Genomic DNA, 22,587 nt, shown 5'->3' with positions numbered 1-22,587 from the left:
CAGGGCCATGCAGGCGCATTCTTCTAGGCCAGAGGTATTAGTTGACCTTAAGCACAACATAGGCATTTAACCACAGGCAAATTCAATCACCTCACCACATACCTTATACTACACATCCTTAACCCCTTTTCTCATTCAATTCATCCTCCCTATCATACTTCCCCATCCCCTGCTTCTCATCCATCTCTTTCTTCTCCACCCCATCCTGACCCCTACCTCGATCCGGATCCCGATAATGATACCTCCGAAACCCCTCCTCACAGCCCCCACAATAAACCCTCGTATACCCCACCCCAACACACTCCCTACACCGCTCAAGCGCAATCCCCTCGCCATCACAACTCCGACACTGCATCGTGATACACGGCGCATGGAACTCCCCGCGCGCCTCGTCGCCGCCGCCCTCCATCTCGAAGAACCCGCGTTTGCCGAAGCAGGAGGGGCACGGCTCGGAGGTGGTTCCTGTGCCCCTGCAGCGGGGGCAGGGGTGGGTTGTTGGGCAGGTTGTGCAGGGCATTTTTCTGCTTGCTAGCTGGCTGGTTGGCTGGCTGGCTAGCTAGTTAGTGTATAGTTTATTGATGGGTGTTGGGGTACTTACGCTTAAGCTTTGGTTGATGTGGTAGATAGATAGATGGTGTTAGTGGGATGGTTAGTGCGGGGTATGATTCATGCTAGGAGCTGTGCTTATTATGATAAGCTTATAGCTGGAGCCTGGAGCTTGGAGCATGATGACAGCCGTTGCATCACCAGACTAGGCACTAGTAAAGATTGCTGACAGGGCTTAGCTTTACTTTATCTAGTGTGATGTATGCCTTAGGCATAGATATATGGACTAGGAGACTTCTTGGCTTTTAGTATAGGACCAGTTCATTAACTGCATTATATGTCAAAGCTAGTCAAAGCCACGATAGGTACTCATATCTCATCCATTTAAATCGTATACCGGAAGTCAGCCGACCCCTCAATAATCCGCTGCCCCCGATCCGCCTGCTTATTGCAGATGCGGAACCACACACTCATAGCCCCCACGATAACCAGGATCAGAATATTGCATCTATTTTAGTTAGTATTGCTGCAGAAATAAAAGGAAAGAAAGAGAGACGCACCCGATAGTCGTCCACATGCCAGGCCGATATCCCGGCGCATCCTGGGACCGGAAAACCAGACTGCTGATGATACCGCCAATCCCACCGAATCCCACCAGCGTCGCGCTGGACAACGCTCTGGTCCACTGTCCGCGGACATTGTTGGCCTGGTAAGCCATGATGGCGGGGATGTTGGCGTTGGCGCCCGCCGTGGCGAGGAAGACGCCAAAGTAGCGGACGGCGTTGTTCGAGTGGAAGCCCAGGATGGGCAGGCCGATCAGACACAGGATGGAGTTGATGGCGACGAGCACGCCTCGCACGCGGTACTTGTCGCCGACCCAGGCGGAGGCGAACATGACGATGCCGGCGAAGACGAAGGGGGGTGCGACGAGACATTGCGAGGCGCCGACGCTGTAGCCCATGCCTTGCTGGAGGATAATGGGCAGGAAGTATGCGATGGCATAGGTGACGGTGGTGGTGCAGCTGCGATGGTCAGTGGTGGAATCGTTGTTGACACGCGCGGACTTACAGGAAAATCATTGCGAAGCCCCAAATCTTCGGATCGAGACCCGGGGTGAGGAAGCGTGCTAGATTGAAGGGCTCATCATCAGCATCGGACCGGTCCCGGTTGATGCGCCGGACGATAAAGGCGCATTCCTTTTCGCTGAGGAATCGCCAGGACTTGTGTGCGCGATCGGGAAAGTCGACGAGTAGGAGAAGGGTCAAGACTCCAATGATGCCGGTGATCTATATCATCAGCACTGGCATGAGGTTTGGGGAGGTAGGGGGTGGGGGTCAACTTACCACTCCCTCCATGATGAAGATCCATCTCCAGCCTCCCAGGCCCTGGATACCAGCCATTTGAGACAAGCCGAAAGCGAGAATACCCGCCAGGGCCGAGGCAACACATCCAATAAGATAGAAGACCGAGAAACGTTTTTGGACGTCGTCTATGTCAAGTCAGCACACAGCACCGGCCATCCGGGGCGAAGGGACACTCACATCTCACATACCAACTGGAAAGCAGGTACACACAACCGGGAAAGTACCCTGCTTCCAGAAGACCAAGCAACGTACGACATACAGTCATTTGTTTCCAATCCTTTGTGAAGCCCATTCCCTGTCTTGCGATTAGACTGATGCCCCTCGACCTGAACAGGGAAACATACGATCAAGATTGCGCCCCATGAAATGACAATAGCCCCCAGGAAGAATGTAGGACCCAGCTTTCTCGTAATTACCGTCATGGCGGGTTGGAAGATGACATAGGGGACGAAGAAGATAAGCACAATGACGGACTATTCAGTCAGCTTCAGGTCCGTGAAATCAAGACGTCGCACATACATATCTCGTTCCGATATGCAATCCCAACTCCTTGATCATACTGCTCAAGTCAGCATCATCGAAAGCACCTCATAATATCGTAGGATCATACCCCGCCACAGCAGCCATACTGAGATTCGTCCTGTCCATCAGCGAGACGCAGTATGCAAGACCCGTCATGGTGACCAGCCGCCGGTCAACGCGATGGATAATCTTGCGCTGCTCTTCGTACGAGTATTCCTCGTCGTAGTCGATGTTGTCGAGAGCGCGCTGGCCGACATCTTCGACCTCGACCTTTTCCACGCTGCCAGGCTTCTCGCTGGTAGGAGGTGACATTGTTTCTGCGAAGTGGTTGAGCTGTCAAACACCAGTTGGACGATAGAATTGCTGGTTTTAGTCTCAGATCGGCGGGGCAGACACAGATAGATATACGTTGCAGATCGCACACCCGATGACACTCAAATAGCAAGCTCTAAGACAATTGCCCCTCTATCTGAAGCACTGTCCGATCTGTCCAGCCTCAGCTGATCTAATTCGTCGGTGTAGAGTGTAGACAAGGAACAACTACCGACAGCGCTAAACAGAACAGAGCAATAGCCGACCTGGTTTGGCAAAATACCTCGGTCGCTGGCAAGTACACCCCAGATAAAACAGGGGAAACCAGAATTTCTCCCCAGCATTTCTGCTGGGGGATGTGGAGAGCGGCGCAAGAGGACGATCCGGAGACGGTCTGGATGCGGGGGAAAAGACACAACTGACATCAACACTGACCCTTGGCAGCTTGGCAGGATCAGGGCCAAGCGGTTTTAGGTTTCGCGATGGAAGTTACGCGGTCAGCTGGAACATGGATGTTGAGCAGAGTAAAATCGAAAGTCGATAGATGCAGGAAATAGGATGGTGTATGTCATGAATGTGTGGAAAGATGGTCGCTGTCCTGCAGATACAACCTCAGTGAGAAGACTGTACGACGCCAAGTATACGATAAGTTATCCTACTCTCTCAACCTGAAACTAACATGTATTTCCATCCTAATTGCCACTCTCTTAATTTATGTCCCACAACCACGCAGTCAACGTGTCTCCAACAACTAGCAGAGTGCCTGTTGAATACAGTGTAGAGCCCCGGGTTCACCCGCGCCAACTTTCCAAGCCCAGTTGTGGCTGATTGAGGGCTTGTTACCTGTCGCTGGTATTCGTTATAGCTATCTAGCCAACTAGATACCTAGGTAAGGCAGCTATCTCGAGACCCTGTCCAGTTTCACCCTTAACCTAGGCACAAACCCTGGTCTAGTCTCTAGATGTCAACCACCACCAACCTTAATCATACCAGGATCAAAGCACCTCCATTGGCCAAAAACCTCCCAATGCATGCAAGTGCAACTATCCAGCATAGCACAGGATTACCTTGTCTTTCTTCAAAACCACAAGTCTTGGTTCAATCTAGTCGCAGCTCAGACCGCTAGGCCAACCCACCACACCCAGACACCACCGAAAGGTAGACTAGGAATGAACTAGAAAGACTACTTCCTAGGCGACCTTGGCGCACCCTTGGCAACCTCGTAAACAAGCTCAGAATCCCCCCTGCTGGTTAGCTATCCTTGTCACTGGCGACCAAGATCAGGCAATCGCCCGACAGGATCACGCCTATATCTACCCGTTCTGGTGCTTACCCCGGATTTTTGCGATTTGAGTTTCTAGATGGCTCATCGCGGGACGCGTAGGAGTCCATTGGCCACTTTATCCAACGTAGGTGGTGTGGCGGGGTACTGTGAATGGGTGAGAGGAGGGGATTTCCGGCCGAAAGATGAGCAGGTAAGACAGCTCTAAAATTGAAAGTTTCAATTTGAGTTTGGCTGATACCCTGTTAGGACTAAGTCCGGGGTAGAATCTACCTACTATTATCGTTATTCTGGTCCGACACTGTCAGGCCATGTGGCCACTGGCCTGGCAGCTGTCCAAACCTAGGTAAAACAAGTATGCATCTTTCAGTCTGTTGGCAGCATCACAGCAGACAGTCTATGGGTCAAATAATAATTACGATCCTTATCGCAATGCAGATAAGAATAAAGTTAACCGTCACAGACCTGGAAAAAAAGAGGTCTAAGCATCCTCCTCTTGAATCGGAATCAATCGTTCTCGCTCTTCATCCCCTTCCAAGGCCAGTCTCTTCTCCTTCAAGCGCTTACCAGCAATCTGCACATACAAGACAAGCACCGTACCTACCACAAATCCGGCTGTCGCCAGGAAGATGTTGACAGGGATTGGGTTGCCGTCGAAGGGTCCGTGTGTCAATGCGTCCAGCGCGTATTGACTGAAGTTCACCAAGCCAGACACGCAAATAATGGTCCCGTACACGCGCCCAAATGTTGCAAAGCCGAATACCTTGGTGGCGTAGTCCCTAGCCGAGGTCAGCCCACGAAAATAAACAGGAGACAGACAAACACTTACGACATGGCTGAATAGTACAGCGGGCGCAGCAGGACGAACAACGTCACCGTGGTGTAACCGGCCCAAGCTGCTGGCACCGAGTTCAGAGCTCCAATGAGCGTTGTCAGGATGACAATGATGGTCAACATGTTCGGAACGCTCAGATGATCCAGGAGCAGTCCGATGAATGGGGTGGCAAAGACACCTCCCACCGGTAGGGCAATATCGAAGAAATCATTGATCTGTTCAGCCAGCGTATCGGAAGCCAGCATGAACTCATACTGGGCCCGAATGGTTGCGATGAAGTAGTTCATCCGCAGCATCTGAAGGACAGTCATCAAGGTGATCAAAATAAACCATGGCGTGGCCATCTGCTTGCGTGCGGGCAAGCCATGAAGGACACCCCAGACCACACTGGTCGCATGGCGCTCCTCTTCCTGCTCCTCGCGATGTCTTCTTTCGTCGGCATCACCCAGGACTCGGTCGATCTGGCGCATATCGTCCATTCGTTCTTCGGCTCGTTGACTTCGCACCCGTCGCAGCTCCGAGTCGCTTTCAATCTCCTGATCTGACTCGTGGATATCCCGCATAGGATCCTTGGCATGTTCCATCTTGACTTCCAGCTGATGCGGTGATTGATAATCTTGCGCAGGCATAATCGTAATCAAGGCAACCAGAAGGCAGACCGGAACAGCCACGTAGGCTAGGAAAAACCTCTGCGGTGTAAAAGTCTCCGGGTTGCTCTCATAGAGGATCCGGTAGAATAGATACACCGCAGCAGACGCATCAAATGCGCCGGTAACCAGAGCGACGATGATGCCCGCATGTTTGGGGAACGCATTCGCAATCTGGAACGAGGGCACAAAAATGAATGTCCCTCCAAGAGCTAGGAAGAAGTTGGCAATGATGTACCCATCGAAATCCGGTCGCGAAAATGAAAGCGACATCAGCACGCTACCAGCGACAAGCAGAGCGGACCCAATGAAGCCACAGAGGCGCGAACCATATCGGTCGAGGATAGTCCCGACCGGCAGAGCAGATACATTGGCGGTGATGGAGCCAATCGTGAAGAACAAATTCAGCCTGAAGAATTACGGTTCAGCCAGGGAAGAAAATAGCTAATCTGGTAAAAAGGACTTACCGAAGATCTTGCTCAAAACAAACTTCTACGCCATCACGCAATTCCTCTTTCGTGCAGAGGTCGCGATAGACGCCTTGGTCGATCAGGACAGGCTTCAAAGCAGCGAAGCCGAAGACAATTCCAGACGCGAACCAACAAGCGAGAATCGTGATTGTTACCTGGACTAAGCTAGGTCAGGGTCCCATCCTCAATTGAAGAAAGGGAAAAAGCGAAAATATGACGGATTTGCATACCAAGTCTAATCGCAGTCGAGACCTCGTACGCCGGAGTGCCCGATTCGTCATCTATCACCGGTTGTTGGCGCTCATGAAGAACATCGTAGCTAATCTTGCGTCGGATCGGCACTAAGGATTCGTCATGGTAGGTGGTGATGGTCTCATCGTCTCGAAGGTCCGGTTCTATCTCGCGGTCCACGCCATCAATTGCAGAGACATGCTGCACCAAAGACATGGCCTCTGGCGCCTAGTCAATGTCAGTAAAACCAACACGAGATGAGCGTGATGCTCTCTTGAAAGTAAATACCTCTGATTGCGACGCGGGTTGATAATTGAGAGCGCGGTGATGGTTGCAATCTATGAGGGGCGCAAAGGTTACTTATTCCCGCCAGCCGAAGCTTCTGGAGCGAGCCATGTTCCCTGCTCGCAGCGACCCCACAGAAAGAAATTTTTTATGGGGCATATGACGTTAAACATTGATAGCTTGTCTTCCTTCAGCTTAAATGTTAGATAATTACCTTAGGTATTGATGATACTATTTCCATTCAGCTACAATTCATGACGGTTTCACCTATTGGAGCTTAAGCTGGGCTCACAAGAAGCTATAGAACTGGACCAATTGCCGCCATCGCACCATCATCAACAAGGGCCCATTCAACCATGGTCAATGTAAGGATCTTATGGACCACCCAGCGATCCATCAGATTATCAGCAAACAATTCGGTTAAATCTGTCCCAGGGATGACTGAAATATCTCCAAGTTGTCACTACAATATACATTGCAATTTCTTGATCAATACCTTATTTTGGCTAAAGAATCCGGATCTTCTGCGATGTGCCAACTAGCCGAATTGCCGAACTTCCCCACTGGTAATTTCCTTATCGATGTGCGACCGTGTACAATCTAGACTGAGCGAGTATCAAACCTACAGAACTCGACGCACACAAGATTTCGTCGACAATTGCGCTCATTATGCGAGCTTTTTAATGGTGGTGCTCAGTTCCCGCCGTGGTAAGCAATAATGAAAAAGGACATGTCATTGATACGCAACGGTCGGTGGGGCGCAAAACCTCCAGCCATATGACTTCTTCCATTGACCCCTTGGAGTCCTTAACCAAAACATAACATATCCCTATATACACAACACCCCGACATGCTACAACACAGATATTAAAACCGCCAGCTTTGAAACGCCAAATAAAGCCACACGTGGAAAAGAACCATCGCTACTACAAATCCGATAAGAATGCCACAACAGCAGCGCCTGACTTTCTTCGCCAGAGCCGGCGAGGAAGAGGAAGGGTAGATCGTGTCGCGGGGATCCAGCTCTAAACGCTGGAATGTGGGCGGAACCGTGATACTTGTATGAGAAGCATCGGAATATGGAGTATATTTTGGCGCGCTGGGTTCCATGTCCAAGGGACTTTCATCGTTGTAGGGGGGAGGAGGAGGTAGATTCTGGGACGGTAGCTGTCAGCATCTTGTGTAGATCCGGGGTATGGTTAGGCGGGGAGGGTATATCTTGCCTTGTCTGTATCCATTGTAGAGTGAGTGGATACGAAATCGATTAGAAATATTGACTGAATCCAGTGTAATGGAGGATGACAACAAAATGGACCTGCTTACGCTGGAGCTGAAGATATCAACTCACATGATAGTGACCGAAACGAGGGCGTTTACGCCAAGGCGCGATTATCTGTAGCCTGTACGCAGACATGAGGACTATTTTTAGAGGTGTACGGAGTTAGCGCTTTGAATATTGAGTTCACTGGTTTTGCATCCCTTGATATTTGTGCAGTATAATAAACCCGTTGCCAAACAGTGATGGACTGATAGGAAATAGAAATATATTCTCGAGACGGACTGGTGTATGCGTTTACTCCAAGATGCGTTGCTGAAACCATCAAACGCACCACTGCATCATTTGACACATCAAGGAGGATCGAATCCCAATCTGATTGCCTGGGAATAAATGTGCTTGCCAGCAATAACAAAAGAGGGAAATAGGGGCGGAGGATATGGATGCCTGAGGCGCTACATAGGTGAGCGCTATCCAGGAATTGAATGATAAGGTAACAAATTACTTGTTCCTTCTACCGCTCTATTTCCCGTACATGACAGGCTTTCGCCACTGTCAGACACCTTAGGTCCATCGGCATGTGGAGTATGGCTGTCTTTTTACTATGTAGTATCTGTCGAGCTTCCGGCACACCAGAATAGCTCTTCTTTAAGTTCTTTTGTGAACAGCATAAGTCATGCACCAGAAGATCGACCTTCTCGATTGTTCTGAATGACAACTGTCTCTGCATCTAATACTCTTGTCACCAGGTTGAGCCTATCGAGGTGAAGCAGAAATCGGATGATGTTGGTGAAGAGATACAATGACGTAGTGGCTGCGGGAGAGTCGCTTGACTCGCTTCATTGGGGATGACGTAGGAAGCACAGCAACGCAGTCCACGGAACCAAATGATCTGATAGATAATCCCCCCTGGAACCACTGATTCAAAATTTTGGGCATTCTTCCATAATCTCATTGTCATCCGTTTCTTCCACGTGGGTTCGCAACTTATATATACGGCGTATAGAGCAACCAGGACTTTGATTAAGCCTTCAGAACAGCACCAGGATCATGGCCCTCCTCTCTATCAACGCCGGTGGTGCGAGTGGAGGATTTCTCTACAACTCCAGCTTAGCAAAGACTCGGGTCTGCATCACGGCCGAAACACCAGACTTTGACACTGCGTTCATTCGTCAATGGCAGGATGAGGGTTTTGAGGTGATGTACCTTCCGTATAATGATGGAGGGAAGGAATATACCAGTCAATTGAAGTCCGTCAAGGAGGGATTGGGCGTCGGGGTCAACTATGCTGTTATCGGTGGGTGCCTTGCGTATCCGAGATACTCGAGTATATAAAGCTAACTGGCAATAGCATTCGGTGATGCCGCCTCCTTCTGCCTGGATTTCTATCTCAAACCCACAAACGCCAGCCGTCTCAGCGCTCTGATATGTTACTATCCAACCAACATTCCCGATCCGCGCTCGTCATTCCCTCCATCCGTCCGCTTCCTGACACATCTTGCTGGTGAAACCGTAGACGTAACGACCGTGCCTACAGCATTGGGTCTCCAAGGGAAGAAGCGTCGAACCACGAGGCGGATCAACCAGGGCATGGGAACAGGGGAGCGTCTGAACATCGGTCACCAAGCCTACACCTATGATAACGTGCAGCCGGGGTTTGCAGAGCACGACCTGGAAGAGTATGATCGGCTAGCAGCTGAGTTGGCCTTTTCCCGCTCGTTGCAGGTCATACGCTCGACAGTTACGGACAACACTGACCTTGAGAAGCGGTGGGAGGAGCACCTGGAGGGTATGTTTGCATTGCGTTCGACGCAACATTCAGAAGCTTGATGACTAACGTCAACAGCGCGATTCTTCTCCATGAATCTTAACAACGTAATGGAGCAGTACGTTGACCATCTTACCCCAAACGTCACCTACGCACCGACCATGAGCGGAGGCATTGGAGCACGCGATCTGCGTCGGTTCTACGAACATCACTTCCTCCGCAACCTGCCGCCATCGATGCGGCTGCGTCTTCTCTCACGGACCATCGGCGTTGACCGCGTCGTAGACGAGCTCTACGCTTCATTCGAACACACCCAGGAGATCCCCTGGATGCTCCCCGGTGTTCCACCAACCAACAAGAAAGTGGAAGTGATCCTCGTCAGCATCGTGAGCGTGCGGTCCGGAAAGCTGTACTCGGAACACGTCTACTGGGACCAAGCCAGCGTCCTCGTCCAGATCGGGCTGCTGGACCCTAAGCTCGTGCCGCAGGGAGTGGAGGGCGTCGACCGGCTGCCGGTTGTCGGAAAGGAGGCCGCACGGAGGATTCTGACCGAGGACCCGGAGTCGGAGCAGCGACACTACCATAATCGGCTAATTCGTGCGGCGCATGCAAAGCACAAGGGGCGGCATGGAAAGAACGAGCTCGTGGAGGAGTCCGGCGCAGAATTGCGGAGCGAGGCGGGAGACTCCGTGAAACCGGCAAATGTCAAAGGGAAAAGTGTACAGCGGCAGTCGCAGCCCGAGGGAGAGGATGGGGCTGTTGGTGAGGAGGAGGAGACGGAGACGGAGCGGAATGGGAACGGGATTGCGAATGGGAGAAATGGGAAAAAGGCAGCATCCGTGGAAAATGATGATGGAGAAAATGACGACTAATGAGTTCGACCTTCGTGATGGATATGATTATGACTATTACTATGACAGTGACCGTGACCATGACAGTGACCGTGAACAGATTGCTATACGTTCGAGGTACCACTCCTTCATGTATGACTTCTCCGGGATCTTGCTTATTTCTCTGGCTTTTGTGATTTGTGTTATATATCCATGATAATAATCATCTTATCTTGAATTGCCACCATGGCCTACTCGTAACTACCACCCTTTCCACGGCACCCAGGTCTCCCTAACCACATCCCCCTCATCAACAACATAGTACACATGATGCTGTGCAGCAGTAATACAAGCATGCTGGATATACAACATCACCTTCTGGCCCACACGAAACACCTCCTCAACCCTCTGAACCCCCGCCGCATCCGCCAGCCCCAAAATCCCATGCTCCTGCGCCATCCTCACAACCGCCCACCCGGGCCGGTCAGTCACCTGCCCAAAGCCCACCACGTCGCTCATCTCCTTGGTCAGCGCGACCGTCCCCGCATTGATAAGCGCCTCGTTACGCTCAGGATACACACTGCACACCTCCGCCAGGACCCGGACCGCCTGCTGCTCTTCGGCCACGAGGCCGGTACAGACCTGCTGCAGGTCGTTGGCGGGGAAGTTTCCTACCAGCATCAACGTCAGCATCAAACCATAGATCTGAACAAAAACCCAAAGACAAACAAACATACCAGCATGCAACTCCACCTCCATCCCCTCCGGCAACGCCCTCCGAAGCGTATTCACCACGTGTGCCGTCGGCGTCGACCCAAACGACACCACCACTTTCCTCCCGTCTTTGCTGTCCAGATACCCCGCCGCACGAACCACGCCCTCCACTTCACTCTTCAGCACCGTCGCCGCTGCCTCCTCCGTCCGGCACGCATACGAATGCCCCGCATGGCAGTAGAACCCGTATACCTCCGCCGCAGACGAGACCTCCACCTTCCCCACGAGCAACCGCAGCGCAGACGAGGAACTCTCCAGCCCGGCGCGGTGTGAGCCGACGTCAACCTTGATGAAGACGGGCCAGGGGTCTGTACGCCCTGAGGACCGCGCGAATGCCTCGAGGGCGTCGATCTGGGCTTCATTGTCGACCATGAGGACAATTCTCAGCTTTGATGAGAGGGTTGCGAGTTGGGGTAGGGCGCTGGGGTAGATGGGGAGGCCGTAGAGAGCCTTTTTCACTCGCATTGCTTGTTAGTGCTGCTTGTTGCGGACACGCGGGCTTGGACTGGGCTTACTTCGTCGAGGATACCCTCTTCCACTAGAGGAAGGGCGCCTCTAATCTCGCAGAGGGTTGAGGCGACGATTCTCCGGTGGGCGCCGTTGTCGAGCATCATGCGGGTTACTTCGAGGGACTGGCGGAGTTAGGTAGGTTTGTTATTGTTACGTGGTAGGGGGTCCAGGATAGGCCAGTACCTTGAGTGTCTTAACATGTGGCCGGAAGGAGATCCCCAGGTCTTTGACATCCTGGAGAAGCTTTTTGATATTTCGTTCCAGGACAGGTTTGCTGAGCACCAGCGACGGCGTGGGCAGGTCCGTTACTTTACGGCCGATGAAAGACTTGTGGTTTTGTAGGGAGAAGTCCATTGCGTAGATTATGACTGATTACTTAGATTTAATGCTGAGAGGAAGGTTCAATTTCTTTTGCAATTTGAAGAATGATTGCAAAAGACAAGATTGTTGACTTGATGCAACTGGCGGTGCGGGGTTTATCAATGGTTCCCCGCATTGGGCGATTGAGGTTACATTTACGGCCAACTGGCAAGGTACAAGAGCGTGGTATCTAGAGTGTTGTAGCCATATGTTCCCTGAGTTATAAATTCAAAAAGGTCTTGTAAGATCATGCAAATACTTGGCAATATCTGTCATTCATGGATAACTTCATAATACAAACTTATGACCGCTGCATTTTATACAGTCTCAATATACCTCTTGAATTCCCTACACATAAAGCATTAGTTACCGGTCAGAAACTCAAAGTTGACAAAGTGACGAACTTACCAATCAGTTACAGCCTCCTTCCACACTTTGAGCTCATGCTCTCGCGTGGCAGTGAAGAAGTCAACAAAGTCCCCATCCAGAATCTCCCGCGCAATGCTCTCAGGCGCACTGAATCTCTTGATGGCTTCTTCCAGCGTGTTCGGCAGCAGCTCCGGCCGATCACCTTGCTTCAAGGCCGACATAGGTGGTACCTTGATATTAAGTTTCTTCTCAATACCCCGCCATCCAGCAGCGAGTATCACACTGAGCGCATAGTGAGGATGGAGATCAGCGCCGGGAATGCGCACTTCCATCCGAGTGGCGCCGGGTTTACACACCGGCGGCGTGATAATGCGGATCGACGCCATTCTGTCTTCCAGGCCCCAGCTGATATTCACAGGGGCCCAGTAGTTCTCCACCAGTCGCTTGTAGGAATTGATCGTTGGTGCGAACAGGGGCATAATATCCGGCAAAGCCTCCAGGAGACCGGCGAGGAATTGTCGGCCCATGTCTGACAGACCGGCTGCATCAGACCAGGGGGCGTTGGGGTCAGGTGTGTCTCTGGCGAAGAGGTTCTTCCCCTCGATATCGCAAAGGGAGATGTGAATGTGACCGGAGCTGCCAGGTTGGCCGTACATGGGCTTTGCCATAAAGCAGGGGGTGATTCCGTGTTCGATTCCGATGGATTTTGCCAGAAGTCTAACAAGTTAGCAAGATGCCCTTTGAGCGGCGAATGGCGCCGGCAGTGACTTACTTGAACAGGGACACTCGGTCTGCCATCTCGGTAACATTACACACTTTGAGGGCCTATAACTCGTGAGCAAGGTAGGTACTTGTCATGGAATGTAGTTTACTAACCGCTTCATAGACACCTGGGCCTCCCTCCGTATGCCACCCCTCAATCCCACAGTTGAATTGCGCACTGGTGTTGAAGATATCCCAAAAGTACTTCTTGAAGGCTACCGGTCGTGTCGCGCTGTATGAGAAACTGCCTGCGGTCATGGGGCGAAGAGCGCTGGGCGCATTTCTTTCTAAAAAGGCAGCGATATCGCGGGTCTGCGAGCCATCGCAGTATCCGTCCTGTGAAGGGGTTTGGAAGTTCATAAATTCGAGTTCAACTACACAATTAGCCGATATACTCGGTCCGCGACCAGGAAACATACCTCCAGCCATGGCCTGGCAATTCGCCTCCGCAAGTTTGTCCGTTAGCGATCTCAACATGCCCCGACCGTCTGCAGTGACTGGCTTTTCGTTCTGAACAAATCGCACCAGGAAGAAAGGGATGTTGTCTTCCCACGGTATCCGTCGGTAGGAACTGAGATCTGGCACCGCGATGAAATCGACATAGCCTGATTCGGGAGGTGCGATCTTTGCATCTGTAGTGTAGAGCACGTCCTGCATATCCCATCCAAACACTGCGGAGCTGAAGCCAAAGCCCTTCTGCGCTATGCCGAGGAACTTCTCCTTGGCCATCACCTTGCCGCGTAGGATGCCATCGCAGTCAATGCCAGCGACTTTGACGCTAATGTCGTTTTCAAGAAGGCCAGGGAGGTCCTCTACTGTGATTGTATCTTGTGACATGTTTATAACAGTTAATTCAAGTACGAGAGAAAATATGACTGAGACGAGGGAAAAGTCTCCAAGAGCTTCTTAAAAGTTGACCGACATCGATGCTATTGTGGAGCTTGCTGGACATGCCGGACTGCACCAGCAACATGGGCCGCAGCTTCGCGAGAAGTAGCCATTGGCCAATGAAGTTTACCCGCGACATCGCAGTTTAAGCAAGATAATCACCGCGATTGCAACTTGCCACAGAGCTCGATAGTAACCGCGGGGAAGCAATTATGGGGGACCGCGCTGGTGAGGAGTGAGGGGAAAGGCGATAAGGGAGACCGCGCTTATCGATAAGGGTTGGAGAAGAAACATTCGAGCTGCATACTAGTCTATTATTACCAACTGGATATCATCTGTCATGATGGCAGCTCAGAAAGAACCATCTACTATCCCAAGAAACATTGATTTCAGTAGCCATCATGACGCGCCTTCTTCGTGCAGCAATCCTCGAGTGCGACACTCCCATTCAGCCCGTCAAAGACCGTTACGGGACGTACGGTGACCTTTTTGAGAATCTTCTCAAAGCAGGTCTGAAAGCGCAGGGACTTGACTCGCAAGTGGACTTGCAAATCACCAAATGGGATGTGGTGAACGGTTCTGTCTATCCCGAACCCGATGACTGTGATGCGATACTCTTGACCGGAAGCAGTACGTTTTCCATGGGAGATCCTTGCACAACAGCTAACGTGATTGCAGAATATGATGCCTTTGCAGATGAGCCGTGGATCATCGAATTAACAAGCTATGTTCAAGAGGTATACGAGAAACACAAGAAGCCCATCATTGGGATATGCTTCGGTCATCAGATAATTGCGCGTGCGCTAGGAGCCCGCGTGGGCCGCAGCGACAGAGGATGGGAGATTGCTGTTGAGCCGATTATACTGACTGATACTGGGAGGCTGCTATTCTCAAAGAATGTTCTGGTAAGTTGAATACTTTGCCTAAGAAACGCTCACTGACTGGTCTGGGATAGTCACTGCACCAGATGCATCGTGATATCGCATACGAGGTACCAGATGGTTGTGTTAACTTAGGGTCGAGCGCCATCTGCGAGATACAAGGTCTCTACAGTCCTGGACGGATTTTCAGTGTCCAAGGTCATCCGGAGTACGATGAGTTTGTGGTCAGCAAGCTGATTGATACACGACATGCCATGGGCATTTTGGACGACCAACTGTCCAAAGACGGTCTATCCCGAGCTGGAAAACCGCATGATGGATCGGTTGTCGGGGAGGCGATTTGCAAGTTCCTACTTAATGATCCGGTGGTCAAACATGTATAGCAGAGATCGGATAGGGAAAAGGTGTTCAAACTCTCAAGCATGAATGTGACCTCGTAATTGATGCGAAATATCCACATCATCACAATAGGCAAGAAGAGTAAACAATATCCCCACACTTACCGCGCTCCGAATATCCCCACATCGTTATCAAGACCGCGCCGACAATAACGAAGTATGCGAGAGCACATAATCACTCATATCAACAGGACACAGTCCGTATAATAACTTAACAGTCAAATCAATTGTGATACGATCCAGCATCACATATTCTTCCAACTCGACCAAAATGGCTAACCAGATTCGCACCCTTTCTCCCTCTACTAACGAAGTCATCTTCGAACACCATGGCACCTCTCTGGAAGAGGCCCGCAAAATCGCACAAGCCTCTTATGAAGCATTCAGAATATACAAGAAGACTACTCTCGCTGAGCGCAAAAACATCGTCGTCAAAGCCCTCGACTTGATTGCGGCGAACATCGACACCCTGAGCAATGAGCTCACCACGCAAATGGGCCGGCCGATTGCCTACAGCGCAAAAGAGATCGAGACCATGCGCAAACGCGCCGATTATCTCTTATCCATCGCGGAGGACAGCCTGCGCGAGCACCCGGGACAGCCAGAGAAGGGATTCAGACGCAGCGTGAAAAAAGAACCAATTGGACCGACATTGATCGCGACAGCGTGGAATGTACGTTCCGTTCGAACATCGCCTCACTCACATATCTAACAAGCACAGTACCCCTACCTCATCACAATCAACACGCTCATCCCAGCGCTCCTGGCCGGAAACACAGTCATTCTCCGTCCCTCCCCGCAAACGCCCCTCATCGGCGAACGCCTCCTCACCTTCTTCACTCAAGCCGGCCTCCCGCGCAACGCCCTCCAACTCATCCATGTCGGCTCCCTCGACGTCCTCGACGAAATCGTCAAACTCCCCCAAATCAAACTCGTCTCGTTCACCGGCTCCACAGCAGGCGGCGTGCGCATCCGCGAAGCAACCGCTCGCGGCATTGTTCCTGTGAACCTAGAACTAGGCGGCAAGGACCCGGCGTACGTCCGCGCCGACGCAGACATCCCCTACGTCGCGGCGCAGATCGTCGACGGCGCGGTCTTCAACTCGGGACAGAGTTGCTGCTCCATTGAACGGGTGTATGTCCACGCGGACGTCCACGATGCTTTTGTCGCGGAGGTGCAGAAGGAGCTTGGGACGTATGCCTCCAAATCTCCCCTCACTCTACCTCAACAGAGAAACAGTAACCCTAACACCTGCACCGCAATAATAGGTACAAACTCGGCGACCCAACCGACAAATCCACAACCACCGGCCCCGTCATCTCCCGCCACGCAGTGAAAACCATCCAGTCGCACATCGACGACGCCCTCTCCAAGGGCGCCATCAACGCAACTCCGCCCAACGAATCCTTCCTTTCCGTCCCCTCGCAGAAACCCGAGGGGAACTACATCGCCCCCACGATCCTCACAAACGTCAATCACGATATGACAGTCATGAAAGACGAGACCTTCGGCCCCGTGCTCCCCATCATGAAGGTCTCCAGCGACGAGGAGGCGATCGCGCTCATGAACGATAGCGAGTACGGGCTGACAGCTAGCGTGTGGACGAAAGATATCGCGCGCGGGGAGGAGTTGATTGCGGAGATTGAGGCCGGGACGGTGTTTATCAATCGGTGTGATTATCCTAGTCCGGTACGTACATCTCCCCATCTTCTTTCCGAGGATCTCGAATTACAGAGTGCTAATGAGACAACAGGATCTTGCGTGGGTTGGATGGAAGAACTCCGGGTTGGGATGTACCCTGGGGCCACATGCGTTTGACGGGTTCTTTAGATTGAAGAGCTATCATATTAAGGAGGAGCAGGCTTAGTCTTTACGCTAGTTAATTGTCGGACTGTATACTGAATGCTAATTTTGATCGTTAATTTGCTCTCTACCAATGTATATCAGTACACTGTCACTCTTGCTTCAATCTAAGCCATGAACATAAGCAAGTATACGTCGTACTTCATTGCGATTATTCATAATGCTGCTGCTGCACTCTATCCATATCTACAAAAATAACCGCGCCAACTACCCCACCGCAAACCGCGGTCCCTTACCGCGCTCCGGGGCCTACCCCACACCTTATCGGTACCATAACAGCGACATGACGGCGCGCGTGACCTTCCAGCGCTCGCTTATCGTCAGGGCCACTCCACATGCCTCGCAACATCAAGTAACAGAAACAAGAGCAAGAGCTGAAGAGTATGCGACAAAAGTGGAGAGATAAACTCACCGCGCAGCTATGTGGGACTGACGAACCGACCTCGGCTGGATAGATTAGGTATAAAAATGGTAGAACCCTGGTTTAGTTATGTGTTTGAGATCGAGTACTTGATAGGTATACAAAAACCATCACATTAATTCAAATACAATGGTTGGAAGACTCGCTGGAAAGAACGCCGTTGTCACCGGCGCTGCTGGGTATGTCCATTTCATGTTTCTGTTTACTTTCTGAACGCCAAGGGAAAAGAGGACGACTGACAAGGATAGTGGTATCGGGCTTGAAACTACAATCCTCATGCTCCGCGAGGGCGCCTCCGTCCTTATGACCGACATCTCTGCGGCAGGCCTCGAAAGGGCCATTGCCAAGGTTCAGGAGGTGGTGCCACAGCACGACGGCCGGGTGGAATACCGTGTCGTCGACGTGTCCAAGGAGTCCGAGGTGGAGGCGGCGGTGGCACATCTTGATTCCTGGGGCGGTCTGGACGTAATGTTCAACAACGCGGGGATCATGCATCCCAAGGATGGAGATTCGGAGGAGACACCGGAGGATATCTGGGACTTGACGATGAATATCAACGTCAAGGGGGTGTGGTACGGGTCGAAGCACGCGGTCAAGAGCTTGCGCAGACACGGCAAGAAGAAGGGTAGTATCATCAACACCGCTAGTATGGTTGCGCTGGTTGGCGCGGCTACGCCTCAGCTTGCATACACCGCCAGCAAGGGTGCTGTGCTTGCCATGACTCGTGAACTGGCCATCGTCCACGCTCGTGAGGGGTTCCGTTTCAACTCGCTGTGCCCGGCTCCTCTCAAGTATGTCATTCTGTTCCCTGATCGTGGGTGAAAGCTAACGATAACAGCACCCCGCTTCTGCAGGATTGGCTTGGAGACGACAAGGAGAAGCGATTCCGTCGCGAGGTCCATTTTCCCACCGGTCGGTTTGGTGAGGCGATCGAGCAGGCTCATGCCGTCATCTTCCTGGCTAGCGACGAAAGCAGCTTCGTCAATGCCGCAGACTTCGTGGTGGACGGCGGTTTAACCAAGGCTTATGTGACTCCTGAGGGTCCTGCCACGGAAGCGCCTAAGAACCTGGGCTCGTAAGCAGGGGTCCGCCGATTATATTGGCGGCTGATGCAATGAATGATGACTGTAAATTAGCCAAATTGAAAATTATCGTGTTACCCGTTACGCGAACGAGATCCAGATCTGATGCTGCTGCATAGCCCGACAGATATTCCATGGTCCAGCATGCTCCAGAGGCAACTGCCACATGTGTTCCAGCAAAAGTAGGGTCCGTTGCATATTCCCAAGACCAAAGGTGTTTACCATTGTGTGCAGGCGCTGTCGTAAAGAATTTTGTTGGTCCATATCAGACAGACATGATCCCACAACAGCAATAGGCCAGCAGAGTCCTGAATTGATACGAGCAGCAGCTGAGAGTTGATGCAGGTAGGACATCGCGTCTGTGATTGCAGCATCAATAAGACCTTGATATATTCCCTGCTCGGACCGTGAGAATGCACCCAGGGAGGTATATAGATAGAGCAGCATCGCTTGCTGAAAGATCCGTCCTGCCAGGAATACCTCGGGAGTTACCGAAGGATAAGGCGCCCAGCGTAAGATTTGTGCCTGCAATGAACCAAACATGGCAATGTCGTCCGCAGTCGGGAGACCCGGCTGGCCATCTTCCATCATCCATTGCCGTCCCAGGTCAAAAATACATGGGATCATCAGTAGCAGCTCAAGCCAGCAGCCGCAGAGATTACCGATGTATTCCGATTCTAACAGTTGACGCGCTCGCTGCTCTAGGTCAAAGTTCAGGAAGAGCTGACGGCTGACCCGTGCGTCGATTGATATCATGCTCACGGTCGCAGTGTACGTATAGTACTCAATGACAAAGTTTTTGAGGTCTTTCGGGACCGCAGTGTCGCTCTGGGCAAGCAGGCGGATAAGCAATGTATTCGCGGCTGACAGGTGGTCAAAGATGGTCCCATTCATGTCTCCTCTGGCAGTCTAAGCTCGTCAGTCATTTTCCTCCGTACCGCTCGTGGAAACCCACCTCAGTAAAACACATCAACAAAGCTCCAACCGTAAGCATAAGCGGATTCGACTCCTTCCCATCAATAAAATCGGTAACGCCCTTGCGAAACAACTGCAGCGCCTTGGTGTAGTGACTCTGAGCAACCTCATCCGAGTCGTTGCGGCAACGGAACGCTCGATGAGCCGCACTCTGCGTCAGAACCAGCTGCAGCAGAAGGTCACTCGTGAACGCCAGTGGAACGATTTGGACCAGGAACGGGTTCACCGGAGTCGATCCATTGGCCATGCAGTCGGCAGTAGTGGCCAAGTAATGACTCAATAACTGGTAGGACTCCGGACTGTACCCGGGTAGCATTGACAGGCTACGCGGCATCACATCCCCAATCGAGCCCTGGCTGTTGCTCCTAAGAGGGTGAGAATAGCCCATGGGAACTAGAGACGCAGCGTCAAGATCTGCCAGCCCAATCGCCTCTGTCGGAGGTACAACTGGCAAACTCACTGACTGCGCAGGTGAGGTCGGAGAAACAGCAGACGAGAAGGGCGAATGGGACGTGGTACCATGTGAGATTGAGCTTCGAACGGACTGCGGGCTGCCATGCTGGATGAAAATATTCTCCTCGTCCATCTGACCACTGCCGCGTGAGTGCAGATCTGACTGCGCCGGTGTCGTACCCCTGTCATTTTCACCAGGTCTTGATGATACGTGAGCAGGCCAGTGACAGCTGAGTTTGTTTCGCGTGCATCCACCACAGACGGGCCGATTTTCATCACATTTCTTCTTCCGGCGTCTGCATGTCCAGCAGCCGGTTCGAACGCGAACGATTGGCTCTGTCCGCGGGCGTTTATTGAGCGGCATCAGGGCCTAGAAGGTGGAGAGCAAGACCAAAGGGCGACTTTAGCGTCGAGTCTGGAAGTAAAGAAGGGGAATTTGCGGGGAAACGGGACTCGTTGCTGATAAGCATAGGGAGATGGGCTAGTGTGGATGGGGCAATATGTGGGGCACACTCTGGCTGTCGCCTGATGAGGAGACCCCGTCAACTGGTCAAGGATTCAGTACCCGAATTTAACTCTTGATATGTGCTTTTATTCCTAGACTTCGATCCAATGATTTCACTATGGCCGAATATATATATCTAAAGTATTTATTTGGGATGTTCTGAAAACTGGTGATTATAAACATACATGTGCCTGGCTTAAAGGCGGCTCTGGGAAACATATTTACTGGGTGATGTGAGTCTCAACGTGGCCGTTCTTCTGTAAAGTTCATTAGTACTCCTCAGACATTGAATGTTGAATGGTTGAGAACACTTACCAGCTTGCGAGTGTACTTGACACCAACGTTGGTCTTGCTAGCCGCATCGTAAGGGACAGGGCTGGTGTAGTTGTAGGTAGGAGCAAAGTCCTTGTAGATCTTGTGGACAGCCTTCAGAATACCGTGACCGGCAGAGCATGAACCCTTGGTCAGGGGAACGGGCCAGTTAGGTGTGTGACTGCTGGTGGAGAGGGGGCCAGGGTAGCTGTGGTTGAGGTACAGGTTGCTGGTATCGACCTCCCAGTTGACGTAGCCGGTCTTCTCGGCAATAAGGCTGAGTAGGTTGGCACCGCAGTCCCAGCGACCAAGGGAGGGCAGACCCCAGTTGGCAGACAGGGAAGCGATCACGGAGTAGTGGTTGTAGTAGGTGTTGTCCTCCTTGCCAATCAGGTGTTTGGGGACAGCACCACCAAGGAGAATGCTATAGATCTTGTTGCCAAGCTTGTAGGTCGAGTTCTCGTCAAAGGTGAGGAGGATCAGAGTGTCCTTGGTGAAGTACTCATTCTCAAGCAGCTCAGACAGGAAGTTCCAGGACCAGGTACCAGCAAAGGTAATGTTAGTGTCGTGAGCATCGTTGGTCATGTTAGGGGTGATGAACATGTGCTGGGGCAGACGGTGATTCTTCAGATCATCATAGAAGCTGGTAAAGTTTTTGATCTGACGGAGTCTGGTGGCATCCTGAGTGATAGAGTGGAACAGAATCGCAGGGTTGTGCTTGCGAACGTAATCGTTGGGGCCGGACTCGGGGTAGCGGAAGCCCTGGTAGCCAGGGTAGGGCAGGTGCTCCTGATATTCTCCCCAGGCGATGTTCTTGATGTCGAACAGGTCGGCAATGGTGGAGACGTTCGCAGGGACCTGGTTGAAGTTATCGTTGTCCATGCCGAAGGTCTCACCACCGGCAGCAGCGCAGTAATTGGGCTCCGAGGGGTGAGTGACGGCCCAGAAGTTGGTCAAAAGAAGACCCTTCTTGGCCAGGGCGGAAATGTGAGCATCAGCAGCAGCCTTGTCATAGTCCTACAACATTCAACTAATTAGAGTGAGTCCATCCACTTCGATTTCGGCAGTATGCATACGGTGTTTTCCAACCAGATGTTGACAAAGCGGTTGAAGGCAAGACCCCGGACATTGGAGACAGGGGAGTAAGGCTGAACAGTAGCCTGAGCGGCTTCAATCTCCGCAAGAGAAGGATATTGCTCAGAGGAAGTCTGGGCCAGAGCGACCGACAGGCCTCCAAGGAGGGTCACGAGAGACTGCTTGGTGAACATAGTGCCCGACTGTCTCTGTGGGAGATCTGGAAGAATTGAAATTCGGTCGGGTGAGGCTAGCTGTTACCTCGAACTGAGGCCAACAAGATCTTTATATACCCATGAAAGTCCCTGCTCGAATCATAGGGTCCATCAAAGTCAACTGATCAAATTGATGGAGAGTAGCATACTCGAGGAACGTTATTGGTCCATATGCAGGGCCGAACTAGCAGGGTGACATTTCGCCAGAAAGTGGTGATTACCGAGAATTCTTTCATATCACCGAAGCCGTCATTGCGGTCGCTACCATTTCTTGTCAATGGCAATCTCCCGGGATGGCTGCACGTTGCGGCCACATTATCAGCGACTGGACATAGGAGATGACGCTAATAATAGGGTCGAAGGTGGAGATTTGGAGA

General features: G+C 51.8%; 10 protein-coding genes across 10 annotated transcripts; 5 read left to right on the top strand and 5 right to left on the bottom strand.

The window, feature by feature from the left end:
- Nucleotides 1–235: 235 nt before the first annotated feature.
- On the top strand, nucleotides 236–556 carry ALT_4986 (uncharacterized protein; the record flags this gene model as incomplete). The annotated part of the gene is made up of 2 exons (XM_033558896.1): nucleotides 236–487; nucleotides 533–556. 2 exons carry the CDS (start codon nucleotides 236–238, stop codon nucleotides 554–556), a joined length of 276 nt encoding a protein of 91 aa, XP_033414787.1.
- A 374-nt stretch (nucleotides 557–930) lies between these two features.
- ALT_4985 (putative phthalate transporter) lies at nucleotides 931–2,744 on the bottom strand (the record flags this gene model as incomplete). The annotated part of the gene is made up of 8 exons (XM_033558897.1): nucleotides 931–1,054; nucleotides 1,107–1,568; nucleotides 1,615–1,832; nucleotides 1,890–2,035; nucleotides 2,088–2,205; nucleotides 2,255–2,383; nucleotides 2,430–2,469; nucleotides 2,521–2,744. The coding sequence occupies 8 exons, from the start codon at nucleotides 2,742–2,744 to the stop codon at nucleotides 931–933; spliced, it is 1,461 nt and encodes a 486-aa protein (XP_033414788.1).
- A 1,763-nt stretch (nucleotides 2,745–4,507) lies between these two features.
- ALT_4984 (putative MFS transporter) lies at nucleotides 4,508–6,425 on the bottom strand (the record flags this gene model as incomplete). Its single annotated transcript, XM_033558898.2, has 4 exons — nucleotides 4,508–4,805; nucleotides 4,856–5,917; nucleotides 5,976–6,138; nucleotides 6,209–6,425. 4 exons carry the CDS (start codon nucleotides 6,423–6,425, stop codon nucleotides 4,508–4,510), a joined length of 1,740 nt encoding a protein of 579 aa, XP_033414789.2.
- A 2,395-nt stretch (nucleotides 6,426–8,820) lies between these two features.
- On the top strand, nucleotides 8,821–10,410 carry ALT_4983 (dienelactone hydrolase; the record flags this gene model as incomplete). The annotated part of the gene is made up of 3 exons (XM_033558900.2): nucleotides 8,821–9,067; nucleotides 9,122–9,559; nucleotides 9,617–10,410. 3 exons carry the CDS (start codon nucleotides 8,821–8,823, stop codon nucleotides 10,408–10,410), a joined length of 1,479 nt encoding a protein of 492 aa, XP_033414791.2.
- Nucleotides 10,411–10,629: 219 nt separating this feature from the next.
- Nucleotides 10,630–12,006, bottom strand: ALT_4982 (D-serine ammonia-lyase DSD1; the record flags this gene model as incomplete). The annotated part of the gene is made up of 4 exons (XM_033558901.2): nucleotides 10,630–11,039; nucleotides 11,106–11,592; nucleotides 11,658–11,774; nucleotides 11,836–12,006. The coding sequence occupies 4 exons, from the start codon at nucleotides 12,004–12,006 to the stop codon at nucleotides 10,630–10,632; spliced, it is 1,185 nt and encodes a 394-aa protein (XP_033414792.2).
- A 323-nt stretch (nucleotides 12,007–12,329) lies between these two features.
- On the bottom strand, nucleotides 12,330–13,980 carry ALT_4981 (glutamine synthetase family protein; the record flags this gene model as incomplete). The annotated part of the gene is made up of 5 exons (XM_033558902.2): nucleotides 12,330–12,360; nucleotides 12,421–13,098; nucleotides 13,154–13,206; nucleotides 13,258–13,517; nucleotides 13,563–13,980. 5 exons carry the CDS (start codon nucleotides 13,978–13,980, stop codon nucleotides 12,330–12,332), a joined length of 1,440 nt encoding a protein of 479 aa, XP_033414793.2.
- Nucleotides 13,981–14,432: 452 nt separating this feature from the next.
- On the top strand, nucleotides 14,433–15,295 carry ALT_4980 (type 1 glutamine amidotransferase; the record flags this gene model as incomplete). The annotated part of the gene is made up of 3 exons (XM_033558903.2): nucleotides 14,433–14,661; nucleotides 14,710–14,936; nucleotides 14,987–15,295. 3 exons carry the CDS (start codon nucleotides 14,433–14,435, stop codon nucleotides 15,293–15,295), a joined length of 765 nt encoding a protein of 254 aa, XP_033414794.2.
- A 286-nt stretch (nucleotides 15,296–15,581) lies between these two features.
- Nucleotides 15,582–17,177, top strand: ALT_4979 (aldehyde dehydrogenase family protein; the record flags this gene model as incomplete). Its single annotated transcript, XM_033558904.2, has 4 exons — nucleotides 15,582–15,983; nucleotides 16,032–16,504; nucleotides 16,579–16,999; nucleotides 17,064–17,177. 4 exons carry the CDS (start codon nucleotides 15,582–15,584, stop codon nucleotides 17,175–17,177), a joined length of 1,410 nt encoding a protein of 469 aa, XP_033414795.2.
- Nucleotides 17,178–17,723: 546 nt separating this feature from the next.
- ALT_4978 (oxidoreductase, short-chain dehydrogenase/reductase family) lies at nucleotides 17,724–18,673 on the top strand (the record flags this gene model as incomplete). Its single annotated transcript, XM_033558905.2, has 3 exons — nucleotides 17,724–17,773; nucleotides 17,843–18,385; nucleotides 18,433–18,673. The coding sequence occupies 3 exons, from the start codon at nucleotides 17,724–17,726 to the stop codon at nucleotides 18,671–18,673; spliced, it is 834 nt and encodes a 277-aa protein (XP_033414796.1).
- An 84-nt stretch (nucleotides 18,674–18,757) lies between these two features.
- Nucleotides 18,758–22,189, bottom strand: ALT_4977 (acid phosphatase; the record flags this gene model as incomplete). Its single annotated transcript, XM_033558906.2, has 5 exons — nucleotides 18,758–19,585; nucleotides 19,632–20,237; nucleotides 20,285–20,440; nucleotides 20,925–21,938; nucleotides 21,998–22,189. The coding sequence occupies 5 exons, from the start codon at nucleotides 22,187–22,189 to the stop codon at nucleotides 18,758–18,760; spliced, it is 2,796 nt and encodes a 931-aa protein (XP_033414797.2).
- Between the last annotated feature and the right edge of the window lie 398 nt (nucleotides 22,190–22,587).

Source organism: Aspergillus lentulus (assembly GCF_001445615.1).
Source record: "Aspergillus lentulus DNA, contig: Alt09, strain: IFM 54703, whole genome shotgun sequence".
Taxonomy (NCBI): domain Eukaryota; kingdom Fungi; phylum Ascomycota; class Eurotiomycetes; order Eurotiales; family Aspergillaceae; genus Aspergillus; species Aspergillus lentulus.
Note: the sequence above shows the minus strand (reverse complement) of the source record. Positions and strands in the feature narration are given on the sequence as shown.